Below are 21,960 nucleotides of genomic sequence, written 5' to 3' on the forward strand. Positions count from 1 at the left end.
TCCCACCCTTCGGTGCTTGGGGTGTTGTTATTGGCTGCCATTGGCTCGCCCCCCGAGTCCGCTGCATACCAAAGGGACTGGACTTTGACTTTCTCTTTCCCCACCCCCACGTTGTTTGTCACAAGGGCGCTGACCTCTCTTGTACGCACGCAGCCCTCACTGAACACGGCAAATAAATAACCCGTATTGGAAATACTTTCGCCTGACCAAAAAAACTACCGATTTAAAACTAGCGAATATATTATCTATTCGTTGGGTATAAAAATAACTGAGTAGAAGTTATTTCCAGCTCTTTTAGCCTAAAAAACTAACGAATAAAATAGAAGTTAGCCGGAAAAACTAACTAATAGCGCTATTCGTTAGAATTTATATTCGTTATTCCCAAGTATGCCATACTGCGGTATGGCCAAGAAAACAGCGATGCAAACTATCAACTTTTGGGCACTCCATGAACACAAGAGGACTTTCCTGAGGACATCTTGTGAATGTTCACAACCCTCTCTGATCTCCCTTCAACCTTCCCCACAATTTATACAGCCTAAATTGTTTCACGCCTATCAACTGGTGATGGACTTGAATAGCAATTGACGCCTCCAATCAACAAATGGACACCTCCAATCTTCATACTTGGAACTAATAATTTATTGCACTTGGGTGGAAACCAGCTAGAGTAGCAGTGGATAAAGTGGTGTTGCTCTCAGATTTCTACTAGCTCTCTTGGCCGTTACGGGAGCTCGTATAAGACCTTAATTCAAAGATAGCACTTGTAAATTCCTAATACTTTCTATACGGAGCTTTCAAACTCTTCTCTTCAATACACCCTGGACCCCCTCTATTATGGAAACCCCCCCCCCCCCAACAACAGTAATTTCCGCATCCACCCCCAACTGACCTTCAAAACCTTCTGGTGTGAACTTCACAGCAGCAGTCCCTAATTGTTCTAACCGGAGGCTCAACTCATTCTCTTAGGGCTCAGATTCTTCGCCAAGGTGGGTAGGACCCAAGTACCTTAGGTTCTAAAGTAACCCCAAGAATCATTATGCTTGGGTATTACTCAGAAGAACCGTACTGTGGTTATACTACCTGTTGAAAATCCTTACTAACCTATGTTTTGCTCATAGATAGTTTATTTATTAAGACAATTTTTTAAATTTTTATTACACACTTTAACTATTTGTGAATAAATCAATTTAAATCGGTGTTTATTCAATAACTAAATAAGTAAATCAGAAATCTCAAGAGTAATTGTGTCAACGTCAACCAGAAACAAACAAACTCACCTCAAAAACATCATAGTCAGCCATCCTGGATATTTTTTCTCCAACAATTTTAATTCTGTCAAGAGCAACCCTCCAAGGCAAATAATCTGTTTCCTGCTTTAAATAATTAATTATTCCAAAAGCTGTTTTGTAGTTTAGCTCATGAGTAAACATATCCCATGAATCAGTCAGTAGCTGAACTCTATTCAGCTCGTCTATTTTGTTGAAGTCTGGTTGTTTCAAAGCAGCTGCTATCAAATCCCAGTTTTTAGTATCATATTTTATTCTGTATAAACCTGAAAAACAAGTAATGTGTCAGATTTGTTTATCCATGGAAAATAAATTAGTTCGCATATGCTGATGACGTAGCACAAATAGCCAAGAGTAAAAGTGACATGGAAGCATTAGCACAAGTATTTTTAAAAGAAATACTGAAAGTAGTATTACAGGTAAATGAAGATAAAAATAACAATATGAAAATTGGAAGAGTAGCAGAGCCCAACAATTCAACACTGCACGTTATGGGATGGTTTCAAAATTACTAAAGAATTTAAGTAGCTAGGAGTATCATATTATCAAAATTTTACGACTATACCTACTTTTTACTTTTCAGCCCAGATTCAGGCCTTAGTCCAATGTGGCAATCGACTATGTAGTGTTTTCTCAGAGTGTTTGTGTGTTTTTTGTATTGACCAGTAAACTTTCAACCAAAGGAATATGTATCGTTGAATAGTTTGAAAAAATCTTTTTGCAGCTTGGATTGTTGAACAGATTGTTTCTGAAGTTGTAAAAATCTGAAGTCTGGATTTTATGAAAATTATTATCATTGTCATTATATTCATTTGATTCTTTTCATACTGTGTTGCTGATCTCAGCAAATTTTACTCTTAACACAGATATGAAATAGAAATAATAACCAAAAGTAGCAATCTTCTTATTCAATATGTTTTCGTGCAAACTTAATTTATTATACATTAGTAAGCTACCATAATACATATCTGAATTATTCCTAACTGTAGATCAATTATTAACGATTTTATATTAAAATGAATTATTACCTGCCATTTTATTATTTAAAATAACCCATTCCTTGTCCGTAGCTTCGATCTCAAAAGTCATTGTTCTCTCATCACAACTAAGCCAATTCTCAGGCTTGGTATTACTAAACTCAGGCTTTTGGGACGTTGAATAAGTAAGCGGTATCCACCAACAATCTTTGTGCTCTGACGGGTTTTCTTCAATTACATAAAGTTGCTAAAACAGAAAGCAACACACCTAAAAGCACGTTAAGAGAAGACAACCCCAACCCAGACTGTTCAAGAAGTCTGGACCGACCTTTAGTCATAAGATGAGTTTGAATAAATTAACAAATGAGTTTATTTCCATTTATAACCAATGAAAGCATGAGTTCCTGAATAACAAGCCATAGTAATAAACTAATACAACCTAATTAATTGTAACTTCATGAATGTTCTCTAGGAATATTTCAATAAAGAATTGGTCTTTATTGTCTAAAAGAAAGGATATTTTTTTTTTTTTTTAAAGAGTTTGGCGACCTCTTTTAACCTTGCATTTGCCCGTCCACATAGACTAAGCGCCCGTGCGTGGAACGTTTACAGCAAAGCAAGGAGTGAGCCGATACAGTACGGATCCGAACCCACGACATCGCTGCCATGGGCCCGAAGTCCGAGACACTACCGACTGAGCCACCGACTCACTACTAATTTTCAACTATTAGCAGTATTATAGTTTAATAGACATCTCACAGAGTGTGTTACTGTACCAATTATACAGGGCGTTTATAAAAGAATCATCAGGTTTTACAACATTTTAATGGCGTTAATGGAAAACAAATACGGATATAAAATATATCAACAGAAAGGATAACTCTTACATTTTTCATAGATACCCCTATAAGTGCTCAATGTGCCATCCATTAACCGTGGAGCAAGTTTCCAATATTTATGCTGTAAATTGTCCCATACACCGGCTAGCATCGCAAGGTTGATTGATTCTACAACATGCGAATTCGTCCACGGAGCTCTTAAAGGGTTTGAGGCATTGGCGGTATATAAACTTTGTCTTTTACTCCATGGAAGATATCACACACCAAAAGATCAGGAGATCTAGGGGGCCATTTGAGAAGGGTCATGTCATTATCGTTACATCTGGCAATCCATCTCAGTTTCTAAGAGAACTCTTTCACGACCTATGATTTTACGGTTTAATACAGAGTTCTTAAACTAGCGATACCACCTTTATTGTTGTGTAGTAGGAGTCCTTCTAAAATGCCCCGGAAACTCACGCTGGACAGTTATTAAAGATAAACTTGAGTTATAATGAAAAACTCAAAATGTTTTTTCTTGAATTGTAACCATTTTGAAAATGATGCAAACACGTCCAAGAAAAAACCAAGACTGATTATTGAACAGCTGATTATAAAACTTGGAAACATGCTTTTTAAGCACATGTTTCAAATATTAATGTGGGACGAGAATTGGGTTAGGTACAGGCCTTTAAAACCTGATGATTCTTTTATAAACGCCCTGTATTTTCTCCCTAAGTTTTGCTATTGCTATATATATGAGTTTGGATATTTCACGTCACATCAAAATGTACTATGCTTAACTATATGTTTCAATTTCAGCTGGACTTGGTTAAAATGTTTGTGTATTCGACAGAAATGAGCCTCTGTATCTGGCTCAATTTAACTAGTTCTGCTTTTATTCTAAGACTAGCATATCTCGAAATTGGGAATGGGATGTCTGCTGCTATAAAAAGTTGAAGATCCAAGATAAGGAACCAATCATTGGCCATTGAAAATTTTAAAATTTCAGTTCTTTTTCATGAATATTAAATATAGATGAATATATTATATTACCTTTTGTGGTATTGACAAAACTATACATTCCATCCCAATGTTATTAAAGCTACAACCAGTTTTTCAATAAAAATTGACGTAGTTGTACTGAGCCACCGGCAGAGTGTGCTAATGTAGATTACTGATTTGTGACAAATTGAAATAGTAACTTATTGCACTATATAATATTTTATGACATTTTAAAATAAAATAGAATCGCAAACTCTGCAAGTGGTTCATTCATTATTGTTCTTTTTCAAAACATTTTGTTACAGCTGGTCCATGTAAATGGGATGTCCAATATCCAAAAGTCAATTACAACTTACTGGAATTGCATCATGTTGGACAGGTTAAATTGAATGTGTTGGGTAAATGTTAAGCACAGTTCGGCTAAACTTTCTGTGGGTGGCCATAACTGGTCGGACCTAGGAGGGGGTATTTTAGCGAAAAATGTTGTCTTGCTACCAAGCGTTGTTTTAGTGCGGCTAGTAGCGACTTGTCCGCGCACACAGAAGTTTCGGCTGATCTGTAACTTAGTGACTGTCAACAATAGATGGAATATTCCTTTTCACAACTCTTTAACTAACCTGGGCCACTGTGATTTTATTTGTTGCATAATCTCTTGTCACTGTGACAAGTGGATAAGAAGTCTTTGTAAGCCAGTTTTCCATAACATTTTCCAAACTAATCCCTTCTTTTATAAGCTTTGGATCCTGTACATTGTTGAACAAACTTTCCCATAGGTCCTTGGTTGTTGCACTTGAAAACTGATATTTAGCAACAAATGCTTGTAATCCTTTTTTAAAAGTATCCTCTCCAATGATCATGGACACCATACGAATCAACACTGGGCCTAAAATGTAGAAAAATGACATTTGTTTATTTCATACCTGATTATAGTAATCCAAACATTACACATTGCAGTGAGTGACTAGTTCGGGCACTAAAGAGGTGCCATCATTATTCTGTACTAGGACATGTTTGCCATCTTTTGCTGAAGACAGTATAGTTTTTTTTTTCAACAATAAAAAAAAGTTTAATACTTACAAACCAAAACTTGTTGCCAACTCCAGTCTGTCAATTACAAGCCATAAGATTACCATAAGTAAATAATTACACCATTAAATTATTGGGCTACAAAATTTATTTTCTATTACCCTTAGTTGTTGCTTTCTATCTTATATCAAACTAGCTTTGCTGTTGATGCATGTCTTATAAAACAATTTAATTCCCTCAAAACATAAAACTTCATTTAATTTTGTATTGAGGACAACTTGGAGACAAGTTTTAAAGGCTAGTACTCACTAGGACACCCGGTCGCTTATCAACCGGCGATCTGGTTGACGAGCGACCAAATTGCACAAATATCGCCGTGTGTGTACGTGTCTGTCAATTTGGTTGAGGGCGATTTGTAGGTTGCCAGGCAACTTTTTGGTTTTCGGACATGTATCGAAAACCTGGGGGTTTCCGATCAACCATTTTATCGCCGGGCAATCAGATTTCTCAAAAAACTAGAGTGTGTACGCTTCAGCGACCAAGTTGATCAACTAAAGACGGCTAGCGCATGCGCAGTACAACGAAAAATGAACTGACGAAACAAAACCATGCTAAAATCTCAATCTGACGTCCTTTTTTTCTATGTGAGGTGTCACGGGTGTCACTGGTTGCTTAGTATGACGGAAACTGTCATCTGGAATATGTAAATAGTTCTTAAAATCCTGAGGATTTTTAAGTCGAAAAGCTCGTAGGAGGGCCGATGTGGCTGTAACTATTTCTACGTTAAAGCCACCCTTTAACCCAAAATCTTCTAAACAATTTCTTTCTTCTTCTCTACTTCATAAGTTTTAAATATAATCAAAACTTCGGCAGCTATTTCCTCTTCGTCGGGGGCATGGTGTTGTCATTTAGGTTCACACTTTGATAGGCTTAAGCGTGAACCAGAACAAAACAAATTGTCTATCCCCACCAAATTTTGATTGATTTCCAGCTTGGTTGAAAGTGCTAGGTATCCTAGTGTGTACCACCCAGCAATAAAACGTTCAATCATCAACTTAGTCGCTCGTCAACCAGGTCGCCGGTTGATAAGCGACTGGGTGTCCTAGTGAGTTGCAGACTAGCCTTAAGACTGAGAACAAAAAGGCAACTCATTCATATATGTGCATTTGCAGTATGTATTCCTATACTTTAAAGATAAAACTCGGTTCCCTGTGTTTTAAATAACTTAATAATGTTACCTTTATGAAAAAATATTCCTCCTTGGAGGTAGTTTTCTAAAACGCTTTCTGGATTTTCGATAGACATTAAAACTGTGTGGAAAGAGTTTCCGGGTTCTTCCTTGTAAATGTTTAAAGTCTGGTGTACGAAATACCGACTGGCTATGTTCCAACCGGGATAAAGCTGTAAATCAGAATTGAATCAATAGTTCAGAACTTATAATAAAAGGATACTCCAGAATTATGTCAGTTTGAGTTGTTTCAGTTTTACTGAAAAAAAATTAATGCAGTTTTCTAACTGCCCAAGATCACAGTGTATGCAATTCTTTTCTTGAGTTGATGTTTAATAGTTAAAATCTAAATATTATTTTTCTGTTAAATTTTTTTTCTAAAGAGGTTGGCAGCCTATTTTACCTTGCATTTGCCTGTCCAAATGGGCCACAGAGGCCTGTACATTCAATGTATTCCAAGGGGGGAGAAAATCAAGGGGTGAGCCAGTACAGTAAAAGGGTGAACTATACTGATATAAAGTAGTGGCAAGTACTAGGATTTTAACCCAAAAAATCGCTGCCTTGAGCCCAAAGTCTGTAGCGCTACCGATTGAGCCACCGACTCACCATATACATATACATTATTTAGATGCATTTAACAAAAGTTAACAGACAACATACACAGAATGCGGCAGAAAGGACTAATCAGTTTCATATATCACTCCTATCTCCCCCCCCCCCCTGGGACCACCACTGCAGTTGCTATCTTGGTTGGGACCAGAGATAATCGAGGTTATACTGTGTTCATATTTAAGGAAACTAAAAGTAAGTGGTTGCGACACAAACAACTTTTCTATGGCGGTTTTTATTCTGTGCATCACCGACACAATGCAATTGTGGGTTAAAAAGTAAGAAGAAAGTGATAAAAACTGAGTTCTGTGAGGACACTGGGAAATGTGTTTGCACTAGGAACATCATTTTTGCGCAGAATACAAATAAACTGCCACCAAAAACCTTGTTGTGTCCCCCAATCACTGACTAGTTTTTTGTATTGTCACTGTAAAAGAGGGTAGCCTAGGCAAGCTAGGTTGATGACCTGTGGTCAGGCCTTGCTTGCTATGAAGCGTTCTGGAGGTGTTTTGGTAAACACTGGGTGCTTTGCACTCAGTAGCTATCGGATCAATAAATAGGGCACCTGAGGTAGAGAAAGGGGTCAGTCGCCCAGGGCAAGGTGCCCAGAAGAGTTGGGTGAGTACTGGTTTCTCTGTCTCAGGGTTAGGCCCTTTAGTCTCAAGTTTTTGTAAGATACTTTGTTTGATTAGATTACGAGGGAATAGATTTGTTTTTGGGGTTCATAAATTTAAAGTTCTAGCTGCCTCCAGAACGTTTCCTACCAGCCATTCATTAGTGGGGTTTTTAGCAATAATTGTTTTATGTTTGTATAGAATAGTAGTTAGCTTTGAGATAATAAAAGGTTTGGTACGTTGAATTTAATCTGGTCCTCTCATTGAACAGTGACCCAGCTCATAACTAGAATTTCATAAGGTTAAGAACTGGGTTTCACTAAAGCTACGCTCCCATGTGTATATGCAGGATAACCTGAGGAAGTTTGAGGGGGTTTTCTGCATATCACAGCACAGCATAACCTCAATGCTGTTTGGTCTCAACCATGATAACAACTGAAAAAATATGAGGGGCTGATGAGAACGAGATCAACAGTGTCCGTTTACACCCTTCACAGCCGAAGCACTACTCAAGTGAAACTTCTTAGTCCGTTATGCTTTACCTTGCATTATAAATTTTGAATTTGATATCATATCTATGATTTTTCTTGACTGTCTAGTCTCAATTTGTGGGAATGTTAGCCGCTGGCACTTAACTATTACTACCCCATGGTAAACCCGATTAAAAGGTTACAGAAAATTGTACAGAGGCGGGAGGGGATAAACAAAGGGGTCTGCAAAGAAAAGCTTTATCAGAGAATTCACTGACAATTTCAGTAAATGGAGTGCTCAAAAACTAGGTTTCAATGTATTTCTGAAGACACACAAACAAGTGAAGTTACTCATATTAAGAGAAACTTTTCTCTACTATTTCAAATCTCCCCATGCAAGGAGTATTGAAACAATCTTTGGGGAGGCCTTTTCATGCCCCAAAGGTTAGATTAGGATCAGAAAGCTAAATTTGACACCACATAATCGAACACACCCAATAATCCAGCGCTGTGAGAAATGAATTATATTGAGGGATATGTCAATTTAATTTGCACTATGACAAGATCGTATCTGGTTGTGGTTTCTAGTCCAATTTTGCGGTCCAACCAGAACCAATCAATTTGAATAGGTATAAGGATTGTCAAGAGTAAACTGTGTTGAGAAAAGCTTTATGCATCTGTATTGCTCACATGGTTCACGGCAAGTGTGGCTAGATGTTCAGACAATGACCAGGAGAACCAATAATCATTCCACCAACTGAAGGTGACCATACCATCCAGCCACATGGTAGCCACGTTGTGTGCCATTCTGATGCTCTCTTTCAACTCGGCATGTTTAACCAGCGTGTTTTCCCTAAACAAAAGAATCAATGAATACAAAAGAAATATTAATCCATCCAAACAAAAGAAGATGATTTGGCCCCTTCCTGATTATACTGAAACAAGTAGGATTCTTATTTTCTTAAAAAAGTATATCTGCGAAACCATTTTTTATGAGTTAGTATCTGAGCTGAGTATTCAAGACTTAAGAATAATAGTGAATTAGGAGTGAATATTTTATGGGTTTAAGGGAAAATATTTTATTACAATGGAAGGGTCCGACTTATTTTCACAGTAAAGTAACAGGAAATGTGATAAATTATTGTCATGAACAATTGCATGTTTAACAAATTTAACAAAACATTAGAGTCACATTCATTGCCTTGGCTTCAAAAGAATGTTGAAGTTGAAAAGAATTATTTGATCACCTACGAATTGTTGCTTTTCAGTTGACTGTACTTGAAAGTTTTAAAGATTAAATACACTCAGAAATACTTACTCTTCAATTATCATTCCGAAAGTAGAATCGTGCCCAGAGCTTGGAAACGACACCAAATCCAAATTTGGAAGTGGACAGTTCATGCCAAAGTAATCTTTGTAGAAATTTACAGAGGGCAGAATCACTGAAGCTACAAATTTATTTGAGTCTTCTACAGCAACCTTTAAGTTAATAAGGGATGAACCCTGTGCCCAAACACGGAGAGGGGTAGTTGTTCCAGGAATCATAAGTTGATCCATCTGAAGAGGTGAGATCAGGAAGTTCACTTGATGAGGGGAGATGGGTGGAGTTCCTTCAAATGTGTACCAGTTTATTCCAAACTCTCCTCTGAATCAGATATTAAAATCAGATTAATACATAATTACTAATTAATAATCTGGGAATCCTTTTTCAACCTTTGGGCAAAAAAATTCAGATACACAAAACTTTTTTCCCAATCATAAATAATAAAATGAACTTTTCAGCGATTCAAGGGAAAAGCAGATTTGCCTATAAAATGTATTATTTAATCCAAATTTTTTTCTTGAAGAATAGCATCTAGTGACTCCTAATTTTATGCATTTATATGACTTTTTGTGAGGATAGCAGGGTAATTGAATGAGTAATAGGCTTAACTTAAAATTTGTAGCTCAGAAAAATTTTGACAGCTGTAGATTAGCCACAACGTGAATATTTAATTTGGCTGTTTAGTGCAATATTTTTACTCTGAATTTAACTAATACTTTAAGGGTATCAGGCTTGTATATTTTTTTCATTAATCATAGTTGTACAAAAGTATTATAGGTTGTTTTAACTAAATATTTACATAGAGTACCTCATTTTGCCACTCACATACCTTAATATTTGACTTTTCCACAATATCAGTGTTTGAAGTATTTTGATCAGTATTGGTACATTCTTGCGCTTGATTTCACTGGAAAAAATATTCTTTCTGAAATAATTAACAATTTCAAATGTATGCTATGTACATTCACTGTTTTTTTTTGTTCCGAACAAAATCCAATTCTAAACATAGTATGGTAATCCTAAACAATTAAGATTAACAATTTACTTAGCATTGAAAATCATTACTGTATTTTTGGGCTACGGGGAAATGGATAGTTTTACATTCACTGGAAACAGGATAGCCACTAAAGTGAATTATACAGGGTGAGTTTAAAGTCCTTTCCCCCAACTTTTTTTTTAAACAGTATAAGTTAGAATGGTTAAACTCATCGTATCTTTGTTAGACCTATCTTGTTTTTCATGGGTTCATTAACTCTCAACCTCTAAAAGGGGGGCGGTCCACAAGGAGTAAGCCGAGATTCTTAAATGTAAGCATAGGTTGATAGTATTTACATAAACTCAATTTAGCTCTCAATTTATTTTCCTGGGTTCATTTAAGGATTGAGTCTAACAAAAAAAGGCAAATTATTTCTTAAAGGGATTTTATTATGTCCAGGTTCCTCTTAGGATATTTTATGTCTATTAGAAAAATTGAGAACTTTAGGATGATGGTCAGTATCACTTTTTGAGGTTGATAAAGATTAAACATGTTCAAGGTGAGATTGTAAGGCACAGCAAGAGCTGTCAGTTAAGTTAGATAAATCTCAGCTAGAGCTGTCAGTTAAGTTCAATAAAGCTTATCATTAAAATGATTTATTCAAGTAAAACTGTTTTCAGGCCTCCTCTCCATAAGGCAATCAAAAGAACTTATTTTCACTACATTTTAGGAAAGTTAAGTAGGTACTTTTGAGCCTCGTGCTACTCTTTACACTATAAGGAAACTAGATGGGTACGGGTAATCAAACTTAGAAAATCAAAGCCAACAGAGAAACAATTATACAGGGTGAGTTTTAAATGAGTTCTCCCCCTACTTTTTTCTACATTTCTTAAGATATCAACTCCGAACCACGTCAGATCATTTTAGAGTAGTAAGTACTTCATTTTGACTGGGTATAATTTTTTGGCCGCCATCTTGGATCCGCCATATTGGATACAAAGTTTTTTTTTCAAATGTAAAGGTAGGGTTGTGACCCATCGTTTTAAATTAGATTTTTATGCTGAATACGATGCTGCAACCCGTTTTTAAAAATCTTGATCCATTCTAAAGTTATGAGAACTTTTTATAACATTATTTTTAGCCCATTTTAACATTGTGCATTTAGAAACTAAGAACATAATCGCAAAATAGTGCTAGATAAAGATTTATGTATATTATGTGGTGTATACTTATCTTTATCTAGCACTATTTTGCGATTATGTTCTTAGTTTCTAAATGCACAATGTTAAAATGGGCTAAAAATAATGTTATAAACAGTTCTCATAACTTTAGAATGGATCAAGATTTAAAAAAAACGGGTTGCAGCATCGTATTCAGCATAAAAATCTAGTTTAAAACGATGGGTCACAACCCTACCTTTACATTTGAAAAAAAAACTTTGTATCTAATATGGCGGATCCAAGATGGCGGCCAAACATTTATACCCAGTCAAAATGAAGTAGCCTACTTACTACTCTAAAATGATCTGACGTGGTCCGGAGTTGATATCTTAAGAAATGTAGAAAAAAGTAGGGGGGGAACTCATTTAAAACTCACCCTGCATATTTAAGTGACTATTGTTTAGTGAAATGTTGACAGTTGAATTTTTTTTTACCATCTTGGGGGATGGATGGTGACAGTCTGGCTGAGGACTGTAGGGGGAGGGTGGGCCACAATGGAACGTGGGCCAAAGTGGAACAACCATGTTTTTTTTTTTTAATTTGGCTATTCTGCCAACTGCTGCACTCTGTGATTGAACTCGAAAACTATTTGTGTACCCATAGTTTATTGGTGCAAATGGCTGCCTCCAACTAAGGAAGAGAAATAATTCATGTTTTGTTTTTGACAACTTAAAGTTATTTTTCCAGGTTATTTCTTAACGACATTAAACCTTCCATTTGCATTTATGAGAGGTAAGTGTCACACACCAGTATAAAGAACAATTCTTTCTAAAACGTTTAGACTAGTTAGCATATTTGTAAGAAGTTCTGAAGTGGAATTAGGGTTAGTTTTTGTGGTCAAACACCCATGAGCCACGATGAGACAATTGATGTTGGGCCACAATGGAACAGTTCCATTGTGGCCCAACATAAAGTGTCTCATTGTAACCAAAAATATTACCTATTATTTATATGTTTTTAATTTAATAGTTTAAGACCAAATTAGGGGCGTTTTCCATTAAATTATTCTTTTTGGAAATTTATCCAAGAGAAAAAATCTTGAACTGGCTGTTCTTTTTACAGATCAATAGGTCAAGAGGAAGAAAGAGAAAATCAGAGAAAGGGTCGTTTTCTAAGGAGACAATAAGCCGTGCAGTCAAGGATGTAATTGAAAAAAAAAAATGTCTCTTCGCCAGGCATCAAGGGAGTACGAACTTAAACTCACCACACTACAAAGGTATGTCAACAAAGCTCAAGCTCAAGGGCAAGACATAAGAATGGCCCCAAAATATAGAAGCCGACTGGTTACTGAAGCTGAAGAAAAGGCACTAGAAGAATACATAATTAAGTGTTCTAAAATGTGCTAAGGGAAATCCAGTAAGAATTTTAGAGAACTTGCCTATGAAATGGCAAAGATAAAAAAAAAATGTCAAAAAATTGGGAAACAAATAAAAAAGCTGGAATTGATTGGATGCAGGGTTTTTTTAAGAGACATCCTAGATTAAGTGTCCGACAACCTGAGGGTTGCAGCTTATCAAGAGCCGTTCAACCGACACAATGTTGACAGTTTTTACCTGAATTTAAAAACTGCTTTTGGTCGTCACAATAAATTTGCAGATGGAACTCGAATTTAAAATCTAGATGAAACTGGAACCACTACCGTGCAAAAGACTGTAATGTGCCCGAATTACACCTGTCTGTTTTCCCCAATTGTTATATTAAATTATCCCACAGTCCCCTCGACTCCCCTTACCTTGCACCACCTTCCGCTATCCTACGTCGCCCTATAGAACCTTCCCCGACCATTCCCTTCCATTACCTTGCCTTCCGCTACCCTACGTCGCCTTCCAGACCCTTCCTCGACCTTCCACTTACCTTACATCACCTTCCACCACCCTACGTCGCCTTCCAGACCCTTACCTGACCTTCCCCTTACCTTACGTCGCCTTCCGCTACCTTGCGTCGCCTTCCGCTATCCCATGTTGTCTACCAGACCCTTACCCAACCTTCCCCTTACCTTGCGTCGCCTTCCGCTATCCCACGTCGTCTTCCAGACCCTTCCCCGACCTTCCCCTTACCTTACCTCGCCTTCCGCTATCCTACGTCGCCCTCTACAGCCTTCCCCGACCTTCCCCTTACCTTGCGTCACCTTCCGCTCCCTACGTCACCTTCCGAAGTCCTATCCAACCTTCCCCTTTCCTTGCGTCGCCCTTTGTCATATCACGTTACCTAATTCAACCTGTTCTAGCCTTTTCACTCTGTATTTGCCCCGAAAACACAACCCTAACCTCAAATTTATCCAGAAAACCAAATCCCCATGTTAAAAGACAGTCCGATCCTTTCTCCTCAAAATCCGAATCCCAACTGACCATTTCAGGACTTCTGCGCATGCGCGAAACGGCCGCGTATAAATACAAGCCCCACACCGGAGCAGAAGTCAGTTCATCGCCGGCTCTCGTACGAGACGGACGCCCCGAATTTTCTGGCTGGTTAGTATTCGACTTTATCGACCCGTTCCTGCTAGAGAAATCTTAGCCCTCGACCCGTTCCTGCTAGAGAAATCTTAACACTCAACCCGTTCCTGCTAGAGAAATCTTAGCACTCGACCCGTTCCTGCTAGAGAAATCTTAGCACTCGACCCGTTCCTGCTAGAGAAATCTTAGCACTCGACCCGTTCCTGCTAGAGAAATCTTAGCACTCGACCCGATCCTGCTAGAGAAATCTTAGCACACGACCCAATCCTGCTAGAGAAATCTTAGCACTCTACCCGTTCCTGCCAGAGAAATCTTAGCACTTGACCCGCTCCTGCTAGAGTAATCTTAGCATAATCATAGATCCTGTTAATTGGAAGTTTCGCACTAATTCAGACATCCTACTAGTTCCTTATCCACAACCTTTCCTTTGTGGCTGTGCTGACAGAGGCTGTTTGAAAACAAATAACATTGTGTGCCACGAATCTGAGCCATTCCTTTGCTTCCCGTTGTTTCGACCCCTGGAACAGATACCCAGCAAGCACTGAGCTATCCCGAACCTCACTTGAGAGAGAGAACGTCACAAATTTTGGCACCCGAACAGGGACTGATACAGCATCAGCATCAACTTCCTCGTAACATCGAACGAAGATGAACGAAGAAAACCAAGCGACCACCGGTGAATTTCTGCCTCAAAAGGATTTTCCGCCATTGCCTACACCGCATGTTACGACAGTTACGACAGTTACGACTACCACTACAACCACCACAACCACTTTGGCACTTCTTAATCTACCCATCATGTCATCTAGCACCACGACCTTCCAACAGAAGGCACCTCTACATCAGGATGAACGTGTTGGTTGGATCTACACACTTAACAAAATACAACTACAAGAGGAGTGCCTGCTTAGAAGTATAGACAACTCGGGAAATGTTAAAGAACTGAGAAAAAGGCTTGTTGACAACTTAAGAAACCCCGTTGTTACTCCTGAGGAAGACTGGGAAAACTATAAAGTCATCGAAGAAACCACTTCAGGGCCTTCCTATAGCAAGAACCTTCTTGGAGATATTCCCAAACTTCCATCCCAATCTCGCATATTATAAAACAGAGATGATGACTATAGGATACTAGTAGACAACCTGAAAGAGATTGTTGGATTACCTCCCCAGGGTAGTAATAATACCCTCAGACACAAACTAATTGAACTCACGAGAGCCGATATGAGTAAATCTGAATTGATCCCTCCGACCTCAAAGGGAATCAACAAACATCCGATGCAAGATTATGGCCAAAATCACCAATCTATTATTTCCTCCCAACCAAAACTTCGAGACCATGAACCTACAGGAGGCCGACATCTCGAACGTCACCAGGACCTGTACCAACGAAGAGAAGACCCTGCTGAACGGAATTCTCCACCCGATTATCGCCTACGTCAACAGGGTCAAAGCAACAAGATTGATTTAAGTACACCAGGAATCTGCAATCTAGTCCGCAAATGGAATTTAAAGTTCGATGGAAGAAATGATTCTGTGTCATTCTTGGAAAGATTGAATGAACTCATCAAGTCCTATGATATTCCCCCCAATCGTATTCTACGCTCATTGCCCGAAATTTTTAAAGGCCAAGCCTTGTTATGGTGGAGGAACAATAGGGATTTGTGGAGAGCTTTTGAAGATTTTTGCCAGGATTTTGAACAGCAGTTTCTACCACTTGGGTACTACCGCAACCTGGACAAGGAAATCCAAGAAAGAACCCAAGGCGAGCGAGAGACCTGTCGAGAATTTGTAGTTGCTATCTCTACGCTAATCTGACGAAGAGGAGGATTCAACAACGCAACTCGACTGGACCGAATTTATAACAACCTGAAGCCCAACTACAAACTATACATTCGAAGACACAAAATTGCTGGTCTCTCGGACTTATTGAGAAAAGCAGAAGAATACGAGTCAGTTCTAAGAGACAAAACGACCTATCGCCCACCGCCGTCCCCAGCCCAGGCCCTGAATCCAGAAACAGCTTACCAATCCAGAGAAAGACGTAAAGTTGATTGGAATGATCGTGTATATCTTGAAGAATTGTCTTCAAGTGGTCTAAGCCTGAGAACCTGCCATCTTTTCATCGGAAAGAAATCCGTCCGAATCCAAGAGACCCAGTAAGAAACTTCACCAACAGAGCTACACCTGTCCCCCAAGATAATCAGCTTGCTCTCAATGAACGCAGCTACGTTAGACCACCGAACCAACACCAAATTGGAGCTATTAATAGACCACAGAATGCATTCGTGTGGTGGAACTGTGACGGTAGTGGACACATGTTTCGAGAATGCCCTAAGCCTCGTAAAATCAGATGCTTCCATTGCAAACGAGAGGGACAGTTAACCACCACCTGCCGTTGCCGGTCGGGAAACGCCAACATGGCTCTGGGGGAGAGAAGTCGTCAGAGCCAGTGAAGAGAGAATCTTCTCAAGGTTGGTTAGAATGGTTAGACCTTATCGCCAACTTCCACTTGAACTTTGTACAGACCAAGAAACCCCCTGATCAAAGAATTTATGTTGATGTAAATATATATGGCCAACAGTTTTCTGCGCTACTGGACAGCGGCGCCATGCTAACCTTTATTTCTGATACTGTCGCTACTTATCTGAAAGAAATTGGAATCCAACCATATGCTTGACGAGTATTCGTACATTTGGCTGACAATAGAAGAATTGAGGCAAACGGCAAATTTATATTCGAATGTGGCAAACCGGCTCGCTGAAATTGAGGCCATATACTTACCAGGATTATCATCTCAAATCATTCTTGGAATTGATTTTATCAAAAAGCTAGGTCTTATACACGTTAATCCCCTGGTTCTTCAAGTAGGAACAGTGGACCTAAAGGAAATAACCACATTGACAGCCATTGAGGATCTAGACTCATGTCAGAACAAGAAATTAGAACAGTTCCTTGCTGAGGAGCTTCCTTTGTTTGACCACGTAGCTGCCAGAACCACCATGGTAAACCATAAAATTCGGCTTAAGTCTACTGAGCCCCTGAAACAACGATATTATCCCCGTAACCCTGCGATGCAAGAAATCATGAGATCAGAAGTAGCAGCAATGATCCCAGATGACGTTATCGAACCCTCATCGAGCCCATTGAGTTCTCCTGTCGTCTTAATTAAGAAGCCGTCAGGAAAATACCGTTTCTGCATTGCCTTTGCCGTGTGATCGATGTCAGCATCAAGGACGCCTATCCACTTCCCTACATTAATGGAGTTCTTGACAAACTAAGAGAAGCTCATTTCATTACAACTTTAGACTTGAAAAATGGCTATTGGCAAATCCCTTTGGACCCAGACAGTCGACCGATAACCGCTTTTACCGTCCCCGGCCTTGGGCTCTACCGCAGTCTACCAAAGTCATGCCTTTCGGGCTGAACTCGGCACCTGCCACTTTCCAGCGCCTTCTAAACACAATTATAGGACCTGACTTAGAACCCAAAGCTTTCGCATATCTTGATGATATTATAGTACTGGGAAAAACATTAGATGAGCATTTGGAACTGTTGAGGGAAGTTTTTAAACGTTTGAGATCCGCTGGTCTTAGGCTCAATCCTGACAAGTGTCAATTCGTTATAAGAGAATTGCGATATTTAGGACACATCGTCAATAAAGAAGGAATCCACACCGATCCAGAAAAGGTGAAAACCATGGAAAACTTCCCTGTTCCCCAAAATGTCAGACATCTTAGGAGTTTTCTTGGCCTCGCCTCCTGGTACAGAAGGTTTATTGCCAACTTTGCTCAAATCTGTGTGCCTCTTACTGCTCTATTAAAGAAACAAGCAAGATGGGAATGGACCGAACAACATCAAGCTGCGTTCGAGACACTGAAATCCAAACTAAGTTCCGCACCCGTCCTGGCGTGCCTTGACTTTACCCAGGAATTTATCTTACAAGTGGACACATCACAGTGTGGGGTTGGAGCGGCCCTTACTCAAAGACAAGATGGGAAAGAAGTCGCTATCGCATTTGCTAGCCGGCTGTTGAGTAAACAAGAACAAAAGTATAGCACGACAGAAAAAGAATGTCTAGCCTTAGTATGGGGAATCAAAACCTTTCGACCATACCTCGAAGGGTATCATTTTAAAGCTGTCACTGACTACCAAGCTCTCCAATGGCTTCTTAAGATAAAAGAACCATCAGGACGACTGGGAAGATGGGTCCTTGAAATCCAGCAATATAACTTCGATGTATGTTATAGAAAAGGAATTGATAATAGCTTGGCAGATGCACTCTCACGCATCCCTAGTCAATCGGCCGACAGACTTGATTGCATATTGGTCGATAGTTCTCTAACGAAAGAAACTTCTAAGACGCCGCCCCCATCCGATACTTGGTATGAACGGATGTTCAAAGCCGTTAAGAAGACTCCCAACAAATATCCAAATTACGCCATATACCACGAAAGTTTGTACGGAGGACCACTAAATAACCAAACCAAAGAACTGCCAGTCTCTACGTGGACACTTTGCGTGCCAAAAGAGGATAGAAAGAAGGTTCTCCACGAGAACCACGATGAGCCAACTGCGGGACATCTGGGGATCCGAAAGACCATACACAGAGTAGGAATCCGATATTACTGGCCAGGTTGGAAAAATGAAGTAATACAATATGTACGATCCTGCTCTAATTGCCAAATACAAAAACCCAAACAAAAATGCCAGACGGGCCAAATGAAATTCAGAGTACCGAAGGGACCCTGGTACACGGTCGTAGCTGACATTATGGGACCTTTTCCAAAGTCCACAAAAGGTTTTCGATACGTAATAGTGTTATAGGACCTGTTTACAAAATGGATCGAACTCGCTCAAATGCGGGCGGCATCAGCTAAAGACGTTAAAGATAGAATTCGGGAACTCGTTATTATGAGATATGGCTCACCATCTTCCATACTAACTGATAATGGAACGCAATTTACTTCCAAAATATTCTCCGAACTGGCCAAAGAGTGGAATATTTCGCATATATTAACTGCTCCTTACTCTCCACAGTCAAATCCTACCGAGAGGAGTAACCGAGTATTGAAAACGATGATAAGACAGTATATCAGAGATAATCATCGGTACTGGGACAAGTATTTAAACGAGTTTAGGTTGGCAATGAACACAGCAGTTCACGAGTCTACTGGGTATTCCCCGGCCGTCCTAAACTTTGGCCGCGAGTTAAGGCTGCCTGGTTCATTCAATCCAGAAGTAGTGTCAGACGAGGACCCCACGCCTGCAGGTAGCGACCGATTTGAGGTAATTAAATCTATTCACTTACGTGTAAGGAGCACTTTAAAGAAAGCTTACGACAAACAATCTCACTATTATAATCTGAGGCATAGACCGAACTCATTTAAGGTAGGACAACAAGTGTTGTGTTGCAAACATGAACTGTCCGATGCTTCAAAAGGTTTTGCGGCTAAACTAGCTCCAAAGTTTGAAGGACCATTTACTGTTTTACGCCCAGAGGGGCCAACATCTTCATTTTATCAACTGACGGTGGTTTAATTCCCCAAGCACACGTAAAGGATCTAAAACCCTACCTGGTCTAACCCTGCTGTCTTCCCCAATCCCATTTTAACTAGGATGTCTGCCTAGAAATTTAGAATGTTGTAGTTTTATTTTATTTGGGTTTTCAACTGCTTACACTTTGCTTGGCTTTCAGGTACCATGGAGAAACTAACGACGGAAGACTACAATATAATCAAGTTCAGGAAATGTTTAAACGACAAAATTGTCAACAGCTTCATGCAAACTCTGGAAAAACCGTCCAAAACAGGGAAGAAAATAATGGCGTTCCCATCGTTTTTTTTTACGTCATGGGACCGCAACAACAGCGGATACGAGGGGGTAAAACGGTGGGCAAAAGGTAACCCCCTGGACAAAGATTTTGTCCTATTTCCCTTGTTCATGCCACCCCAACCACCGGCTACTATAGGACATTGGGCCCTGATTGTCGCCAGACCAAAAAAATGCGACATCACGTCCTTTGATAGCCTGGGCATGGAGCACACTGCGCGAATGGAACAAGTTAAGGATTACTTTCTTAAAGAAAGCGCAAGCCGCAAAAAAAAAATAAACAAAGAGTTTTCCAGATTGAACATGCTAAAAGTCTGCCCACAACAGAGCAATGATAGTGACTGCGGGGTATACATTTGCATGTTTGCCGATGTACTAACCCATGAGAGACCACTAACTACCTTACGAGGAATGACATCGGACGAAATGAGAAAACACATCGAAAGAAGACTGAAGTGGGCGTCTCAACCTTTGGACCCGAAGAATAAAAACCCCGATAAGAAACCATCTGTCTTAGCCAGCAAAATTGCGACCCAAAACTTACAGGGAAACCACAGCCAAAGAAAGCTCCGAACCAAGTAAGTGTTAACAAAACTACAACCTAGAATGATTTCTCCAGGAAAAGAGATAAAAAGCAACCGGGAGGGGTACTACCTAACCCATCAAGAGAAGACAAAGTTTATACAACCCCAGGACTTTTTGGAGATCGTTTTGAGCCCTCAAGAAAGGGAATCTGCTGAGGCCCCTGACCCGTTATTAGAAGAGTTAAGAGAGTTTATAGACTCCGGGAAAACGATAGTCAGCCCATTCCCACATTCCCCTAAGCAAAATTCTGTCCTTGATAGTCTGGCTAAAATGAAGCTTAGCCCTTTGAAGAAGGAAGATACAGAAATGCCTCAGTCACTTGGAAGCACGTCGGATACCAACGAACAACCGATGGAAGTCGAAGCCACGACCAAACATACTCTGCGACTACACAAATGGAAGACCCCCAACTCAAGCTGCAACGACCGGCACACAAAAGAAGAGGAGCAAATACGAAGAGGAAAAGAGTCTTTCTTCCGGACGGAACCTATGTCAGACTGAACAAAAGGAAAATTGAAAATTTCGACTCCTACTATCCTGGCCTGGACATTGCCACTTTGGCGAAGATGAGGAAAAATGAATAAAAGTTACTATTGTAGATTTAAGTTGTTTTTATATTTTTCTGTGATAGTTTCGTGATATTTTATTTTATTTTTCTCAAGTTTGAATAATCATGTGTTGATTTAAAAATGTTTTCAAGTCATCCAGCAGCAAGTCATCCAGTGTACGAGTGCTAGAAGAGGTGATCTTGTCACTAAATGTTGCATCATAAGTGCAACTGGCAATAGTCTTCCACCAGCCATGGTGTTTCCCAGGACAAAACTTCAAGGAACACATGATAAATGGGGCACCTCCTGGTACATTAGGATTAGCCTCAGCTACAGGGTGGATGAATGGTGATCTATTTGTAGATGTCATGAAACATTTTATCAAGCATAGTGGTTCTTCCAAAGATAACCCTACAATCTTGATCATATAACCATGAAAGCCATTTGACAATACAATCCCTCAATCTGGCAAAAGAAAACGAGAGAATGGGAATTGGGCCATGATCGAGGTCTAAAGGCCGGTACACACTAGGACACCCGGTCGCTTATCAACCGGCGACCTGGTTGACGAGCGACCAAATTGCACAAATATCACTGTGTGTGTGTGTTGGTCTGTCAATTTGATTGACGGCGATTTGTAGGTTGCCAGGCAACATGTTGGTTTTTTTCGAACATGTCTCAAAAACCTGGGGGTTTCCAATCCACCATTTTATTGCCGGGCAATCAGATTTCTCCAAAAAACTAGAGTGTGTACGGTTCAGCGACTAAGTTGATCAACTAAAGACGGCTTGCGCATGGGCAATACAACAAAAAATGAACTGACGAAACAAAACCATGCTAAAATCTCAATCTCGCGTCCTTTTTTCCTATGTGAGGTGTCACGGGCGTCACTGGTTGCTTAGTATGACGGAAACTGTCATCTGACATCTGTAAATAGTTCTTAAAATCCTGAGGATTTTCAAGTAGCAAAGCTCGTAGTAGTGCTATGT

At 39.5% G+C, this 21,960-nt stretch overlaps 2 protein-coding genes across 2 annotated transcripts in view; both read right to left on the reverse strand.

Moving 5' to 3' along the window:
- Nucleotides 1-1,338: 1,338 nt before the first annotated feature.
- On the reverse strand, nt 1,339-10,173 carry LOC128998986 (aminopeptidase N-like). Its single transcript, XM_054425343.1, has 8 exons — nt 10,169-10,173; nt 9,355-9,681; nt 8,727-8,889; nt 6,354-6,516; nt 4,707-4,972; nt 2,318-2,513; nt 1,432-1,555; nt 1,339-1,366 (listed from the first exon to the last, which is right to left on the reverse strand). Exons 1-8 carry the CDS (start codon nt 10,171-10,173, stop codon nt 1,339-1,341), a joined length of 1,272 nt encoding a protein of 423 aa, XP_054281318.1.
- Nucleotides 10,174-21,080: 10,907 nt separating this feature from the next.
- Nucleotides 21,081-21,960, reverse strand: part of LOC128998987 (aminopeptidase N-like) — a 31,780-nt gene continuing 30,900 nt past the window's right edge. The window contains exon 5 of the mRNA XM_054425344.1: nt 21,081-21,324. Coding sequence (XP_054281319.1) covers nt 21,081-21,324 — 244 coding nt within the window. The remainder of the gene's footprint in view (nt 21,325-21,960) is intronic.

Source organism: Macrosteles quadrilineatus, unplaced genomic scaffold (genome assembly GCF_028750875.1).
Source record: "Macrosteles quadrilineatus isolate MER2022 unplaced genomic scaffold, UCM_ALF_1.0 Scaffold_7__1_contigs__length_78375512, whole genome shotgun sequence".
NCBI lineage: Eukaryota > Metazoa > Arthropoda > Insecta > Hemiptera > Cicadellidae > Macrosteles > Macrosteles quadrilineatus.

Bases quoted from the DNA above. Each gene is read 5' to 3' on its own strand.
- LOC128998986 (XM_054425343.1), bottom strand. The intron at 8,890-9,354 runs GTAAGTATTTCT...TCTTTTGTTTAG, and splicing joins TTCGGAATGATAATTGAAGA to GGAAAACACGCTGGTTAAAC. The intron at 2,514-4,706 runs GTTAGTTAAAGA...TTTCTGTTTTAG, and splicing joins ATAAAATCACAGTGGCCCAG to CAACTTTATGTAATTGAAGA.